A 7,039-nucleotide genomic window follows, 5' to 3' on the forward strand; every position below is an offset into this window, starting at 1 on the left:
TTAAAACGTAAAATTAATGGAGAAGACTTTAATATGGCCTTAGAATTTCAAGTTGCTTTTGCCAAGTCAGTGATACGTAACTTGAATTCTCAATTTGAAGATAATTCTGTGCTTAACTGTTTATAAATGCTTGTGCCTACACAACATCCAATACATGAGAAGGTCTTAAAAAACTATGGAATCCAAGAGATAGATAAAATAACTTCATTTTATGGTTTTCCCAAAAAGTTGAATATAGAGGAATTCCCTACAATGATAGAAGTTGATGAGTCTAAGAAAGAATTTAGAAATTTTAAGCATCTGGCTTCTACAGATTGGGTAACATTCACATTACCAGAGGTAGCTTCAATATATGGATGGATGAGTATCATAATGTTCTTACTCTTTGTCAAGTAGCTCTTGTCCAATGTTCGAGCATTGCTATTTGTGAGAGAGGTTTTAGTGCTCGAACTATGATAAAGAGTAAGCTACATAATCGTTTGGAGATTAAGAGTTTAGATGCATTAATGAGAATCTTTATTGAAGAGCCTTCTAAATTCACTAATATGGAGTAAATTGAAAGTATAGACTTATGGGCTAAAAAAAACATATCGGCATTTATACACAGCACAAGGAAGTTGCTCATTGATTTTGCAATAACTTTGCATATTCAAAGGGACAATTGATTTTATATGGCCTATGATGATATTGAAGACACTGTGCATTATTTGCACTTTTGTTATCTTAAATTTTTGCCCTCTTTTCATGATTGGTGCAATTTATTTTCTCCTATGTATTTATTGTATTTTTAAAATGTAAAATTTGTTTTTTTTTCTCTACACTTAGTCCTTTTTCTATGTTAAACTTATTTTTTCCTTGGTTGCTTTTATCTTTTGAGTAGAAAGCTTTCATATTTGTTCTTAGATCATGTTTGCTCAATTATAGTTGTACTTCATTATGTTCTCTTTCATGTTAGTTTTATTTTCTCTTTTTGGTATCATGGTTGCTTTCAATAAAATATGATTTTTTAAAATCTTTTTTTTTAAGTTTTTCTTGTATTTCATGATATTCTCTTTCATGTTTTTTTCTTCTTTTTGTTTATTCTAAGATTTAACTTCTTTTCTTTTGGGTTTTTATTTTATACTTTCTTTTATCTTTGCACTTATGAGATATATACTTCTCTGAGGCCATAGACCCATTAAGAGACATAAAAACCACCTCTATACATTTTTTTAACTATTGAAATTTTAGATAAGTAATGTAGATTAAGTTTATTTATGATAAATAAGGGTTTTTATTTCTAAGGTATAAGAGATAAGTAATTAAAAAATTCCAAGAAAAACTTTGAAAATAAAGATAATTTCAAATAATAGAAAAAATGTGATTATCCTTTCATTAAACATTTAAAAGGAAATTAGACCGGTTCAAGTTGTAGGGTAAAGGGAATTGGACATGTTCAAGTTGGAACGTAAAGGTTTTGGATGGTTCAAATTTTATGAAACCCCCTTAGGCTAAGACAAGAAGGATCTATGTTAGGTTCATTAAAAAAAATTCTCGAACACTGGCGCCATTTAATTTTTTTTCTCTATAACCGTCACTAATTTAGTGCATGCATCGCTATCTACATCGCTTTTAGATAGCGAGGGATCTGTAGAGATATATATATCGACACTTTTAGTGACAACAGGGAAATTTTTTTAGATAAATGTTTGTGTCACTTTAAATGTTGGTATATGGCCTATATCTTGTAGTAAATCTTTAAATACTTTTTTAATTGAAAAATTGCTATATAATTTTCTGCTAAAAATGCATATAAATTAAAAAATTACAAACTAAAAAAATATAATATTTTCAAGTAAGAGAAAATTGAGAATCAGATTTAAAATTTTTCTATATAAGAAAACTATCATATGTAAGGAAATTTTCCTATGTAAGAAAACATAGGAAATATAGGGATATTTTCTACATAAGAAAGAAAAAACAAGGAATTCCCTATTAATTTCCTACATAGAAAAAAATAGAGAGAATTCCCTAGTTAAAAATACACATAAATAAGAAAAATAAATTATAAGAGAAATGGAACTTTTTTTAGTCAGAGAAACTAGGGAATCTCATAGGATATTAAAAAAGGAGTTCCCTAGATAAAAAATTTCTATTTTTTCCTATGTGAGGAATGATTAAAATTTCCTTCGGCTAGGGTAATAATAATCAACTCATATACATAACTAAATCTATAGTAAAAGACATTTTTGAATATGTGCTTATAATTACATCAGCGTGTTCTTAAAATAAATATCAATGAAAACTTGTTGATAGAAGCGTCCATAAAAACGTGCCCATGGAGCGGTTTATAACCCATGCTATAGGTATAATTTATAAGCCCATTCTATTTTTGTAATGCATTCGAGTTACATATAGTAGATCCTGGCCGCACCTGTACCGGACTTAGTAGACCCATGTTGTATCGTTTCTTATGGGGGATGTCCCAAGTAAACCGATATAGCAGGTTGTTGGCTCAGGATCAAGCCGAAGAAATTAATATCGACTAGTGTTTATAAACACGTAATTGCTGGATGTGTAATCAATTTGCTGTATATTAATTGTGTACATTCCTGAGATACTGAAATACCAGCTATATCAAAGGTGCGCTGTCTCGTCAAGCAGCTGTTGAAGTAGCACGTCGTCTCCAGGGCTGACATCGATATTCCATGGATGTGTGATCGATGGAGCGCTGGAATATTGTTGCATGGAGGTAGAGATGGTCGAATTCGTTTCCCTATTAATATGCGGGAGATCAACGAAGTCGATTGCATCAGTATGGCTATGAGCTGACTGCAACTGGCTATATTCCAGTTCCATAAGCTGATTGGAGCTCTGTTCTAAGCTCTCAAATAACTTGGTTAGTTCATGATCATAAGCTATTTCTGAGGATTCAGATGCTACTAATTGTGGATGCTTTTGATCATTGGTGTTGATTTGCTGTCCCTGAATGATCAGCTGCCCTTCGGGCAGGTCATTCAGTAATTGAGTATACTGCAAGGAGATGTACTGCTGATCGGGAGTAGCAGAAATTGGCCCAGCATGATCGTGCAGTCGAATGTCGTCATCTGAACTATGGAATTGCATACAACTAGTATCCTCGGATCCCTGATCCTCTAGTTGAGAATCATCCCGAGCCCCTGCAAGTGAGATTGAGGACGAGGATCCAAAGATCTCATCTGGGAAGTTGAGGCGGGCTCTAGCGCCCTTGAACTCAAAGGCAGCCCTGTCGTATGCACGGGCAGCCTCTTGCGCCGTGTCGAAGGTGCCCAGCCACACGCGCGCGCCTTTGCTGGGGTCTCTTATCTCAGCTGCCCACTTGCCCCACGGCCTCCTCCTCACACCCCTGTATTTGATTCTCCTTTGGGCACCTGCTTCCTCAGCGTTGGGGGGTATCATCGCCGCCGCCGCCGCCCGCTGCTGCCGTTGTTGTGTAGCCGCAATGTTTCTCAGCCTGTGCAGTGCCTCTTCCGAGTAGTCGCTGCCCGCCCTTGATAGCTCCGTGAGCAGCCTTTCCACTTCCATTTCTGCTGCGCATATGATTAACCAACATGAGCATTGCACACCACGAAGCTACAATGATTTCACTAGAAGTCTTCGCAGAAAACATATCGTAAAGACCTTCTTTTAGGTTCCGAGCCCAGGACTTCAAACATTTTACCGAAACGTTTAGTTAAGAGTACCATGTCCCTTAGTTACTCAAGCTTTCAAGTAATGCGCACACTGCCATTTAACGCATGCTATTCAGGTCTCTACATTATACCTTAGTCTCACGTGTACTTGCGCATAGAAGTATTTTTTACACTGTCATCTTGTTAACTCTAAAGAGTCAGCGCTACTCTACACCTCAACCTAATATCGCGATTGCACTAGACTTTACTAGTTTTATTCATTTCGGATTTCGTGATGACCTAAGATCCGGTTGTCATTACTCGTAATTCTTAATGATCTCAAGGACTTACCCTCAGATGATGTGATGAGTTGCTGCGGCTGCTGTTCAAATGCAAAGCTGTTGCGGGTACTGATATTCTGCTTCCTGGGTATAATCGACCAATGATGATCTAGTGAATGGGCAGATTCGATGTTGTCTAGCCTTGGTCTCTTGAGACTGGCGTGTACATCTTCTGTAGTTGGATAGGGAAGTATTTTGCTTTCGCAGCAGGTGGACAGAGGAGGCATGATCATGGATCCAATAGAGTGATCATTGTGAGCTAATTCAGTTGTTCCCCTATCAATTGGACTGTGCGTAAAGGTGGGATTTTGAAGATTGATATTAGGGTATCGGTGGTGAATATGTGCTGCTACTTGAGACTCGTAATTAGGTGGCATTGCAGCTTGCGCGGCTGAATGACGTGAATCGAGATTGAAGGATGGATGATCAGATGTGGTAGGGTTGAAATCAGGAATAAAAGCGGGGGAGGGGGAAAGATAACTCAGGGAACTAGAGGAGGTCGAAGAAGAGTTAGAAGCGGGGCATGTGAGCATGACATGAGTGAGAGCCGAGACGATTTGCTGGTTTTCTTCTTCTTGGGTGAAGCGGCGGGGGAGCTGCTGATGGGGAATATTATTGTGGAGAGGGTCGTGGGACGTGGGGCGATGGCGGTCTGCCATGTAATTAGGGGTCGGGTCGGAAGCGCGGGTATGGGGGAGGATAGCAAATGCATTAGGGGCGGGGGCTAGGCGGGCTGTGTGAGGTGAGGCGAGGCACATCATAGTAGAAGGAAGCCAGGCACGTGGTGGATTATGGGGAGAGAGAGAGAGAGAGATGTCAATGCCTGGCTCGAATGGTCTGCAGGCTGTATACACTGCACAGCCACAGATAAATGAATGAGAGAGAGAGAGAGAGTTCCCAGTCAAATGATTTAGTCAGACACATTCCCGCATATATATGGATCCTGATTCGCCGCGTCCGCGTCGATCAATCGTCACTCATATTTGGACGCGCTCTGCTCATAGCGATCCTCGACCATGCCAGGGCCCGCCGGCAAAGTGAAAGCTACCTCCAGGAGTCCAGGTCTCTCTCTCTTTCTCTCTCGCCCTAATTTGAGTCTAGAGTTTATCTAATAAGAAAAGAAAAAAGGAAAAGTACCCAAATCCCCGAAAACATTAAAAATAAAACCGCCAAACAAAATATAAACATAAAAACATCCACGGGCCGCCCCCATCCATGAGCAAGAGGCGAGAGAGCGACGCAGCGATGAAATTTCCACTTTCAAGCCGCAATCGCATGAAAATCACGAGTTTCTGGCCTTACTCAGTGATTAGAGTATCAATCTAGGTTTTTTATAAAAAACACGAGTACTGAGAAGCGAAGAAAATCATGAAATTTGGAAATCACGTCACCGACCTGGTCGGTCGCAGCTCATTTCTGCGCAACGTGCTAGTTTCTGCACAATCTGCACATTTCCTCGAGACATTCGAGCCTCCAGACCCTCCCAAGGGAATCATCCATGATCCAGCCTCCATTCCAATTTCGGTGGGTCTCCTTCATCGTGGCGGGCCCCAGTCCCCACCGTCCACGCGCCCTTTGACCTCCACGTGGCCCGGAGTCGACCATAGTCAACGCCTGACCTTCCGTCGTCAATTCAAAAAGGTCCACTCCCGTGTTGACTCACGTTGTTTCACTTTTGACCGCTCTCTCGAAGATCTGCGATGCAGCGGTGGTCCCCGCGCCACCCCAATTAACTTTTAAACTTTACCCTTTTTGACGAGCATTTTGAAAACCTACATTTTAGCCGCTTTGACGAGAATTTTGATGAGAATTTTTCGCCCTGTAGAAATTATACGCACAACACTCGTGACAATCCCCCTCTTGCCACAGTACATGCTTCCGTTGCAAACCCCGTGCTCATCAAAAATCGTGGTTTTTTCTTTGTTAATACGCATTTTGTAGCTTGTCCCAAAAGCACTTGCAAGTCACTTGAGTGGCCCACGTTCTCCTTGATTGAATGAGAATTTACCAATATTGTTAGATAGTTGAATCAAGGGTTTGGAGCACGTTTTAAGTAAAAGTTTATTGTCTACAAAAATTGAATTGTCAAAAGTGCATGAAAACTTGTCAAAATATCCCTCATCAACACTATTTGGAGCTATCAAAAACATCAATGGTTTTTATTAATCATAATTCTCTTTATGTGAATACATGCCGTACATATCGATGTATTTTTCATGAAAGTTCTAGCTTGATAGAGAAAAATATCGGATGGTTTTGATTTGAAAAATAAATGTTTTCAATTTTGGGTGAAAATTATCTCAAATACACACTTCCTAGTTTGTTTTGAACCCTTTCTTTTCTTCCACTACTATCTTATTGTGGTCACATTTTCCTAAAACCATGTATTTCATAATCTTTATCATTGAGAAAATTTTGGATTTTCCAATCATTTAGTGTACATTTGAAAAATGAAATTTGGTGACTATCACACTACAAGATACAGGCCTCATACCGACGTTCAAAGCAACGAAAATGTTCATAAAAAAATTATCCCCTGTCGTCGCAAAAAACATCGGTATTAGCGATGCCATACAACAGTCGCTATTATCGTTGCTATATTCGTCGCTATGCGATGCAGATAACGACGCATATAGCAACGATTTGCGACGCTAACTCCGACACGTGCAGTAAATTTGTGATGCTGATAGAGACGGTTACGGGGGTATACAAAAGAGTTACTGTAAAGTGTACAATGCTCGTCTCCATGAGGGCAAAGTGTACTTGAATCCATAAGACTGATACATAAAATAAATACAAGATCGCGTAATAAAAGTGATGGTACAATCATGGCAAGATACAAAGGATGATAATAAGATAGTGCATAAAAAATACCTACATAAATCACATGACCAAAAAAGAAAAAGATGTGCGCTCCACGAATCCAAGGGCGAGCTATAGATCCTCGCCATTCGAAACCTCGTCCCGTCGCAAAGGAGCATCGAACAAACTCTGCAAAAAAAGAAACAACTACACATCAGTCCACTACAACAGAAACGAGGCGTAGACGCGCATGTTAGACGCGCAAAG

The 7,039-nt window shown here is 39.3% G+C and overlaps 1 protein-coding gene across 2 annotated transcripts; it reads right to left on the reverse strand.

The window, feature by feature from the left end:
* Window positions 1–2,310: 2,310 nt before the first annotated feature.
* On the reverse strand, window positions 2,311–4,863 carry LOC148034457 (uncharacterized). Of its 2 annotated transcripts, none has more exons than XM_087680526.1 (2): window positions 3,981–4,863; window positions 2,311–3,545 (listed from the first exon to the last, which is right to left on the reverse strand). In XM_087680526.1, the coding sequence occupies exons 1-2, from the start codon at window positions 4,729–4,731 to the stop codon at window positions 2,617–2,619; spliced, it is 1,680 nt and encodes a 559-aa protein (XP_087536652.1). In that variant the 5' UTR covers window positions 4,732–4,863; the 3' UTR covers window positions 2,311–2,616. The 2 variants fall into 2 exon arrangements, with proteins under 2 accessions (XP_087536652.1, XP_087536651.1); XM_087680525.1 differs by having other exon boundaries at window positions 2,311–3,548.
* Window positions 4,864–7,039: the final 2,176 nt, after the last annotated feature.

Source organism: Lygodium microphyllum, chromosome 6, assembly GCF_053477565.2.
Source record: "Lygodium microphyllum isolate KBCC chromosome 6, Lygodium_microphyllum_v1.1.10, whole genome shotgun sequence".
Lineage (NCBI taxonomy): Eukaryota > Viridiplantae > Streptophyta > Polypodiopsida > Schizaeales > Lygodiaceae > Lygodium > Lygodium microphyllum.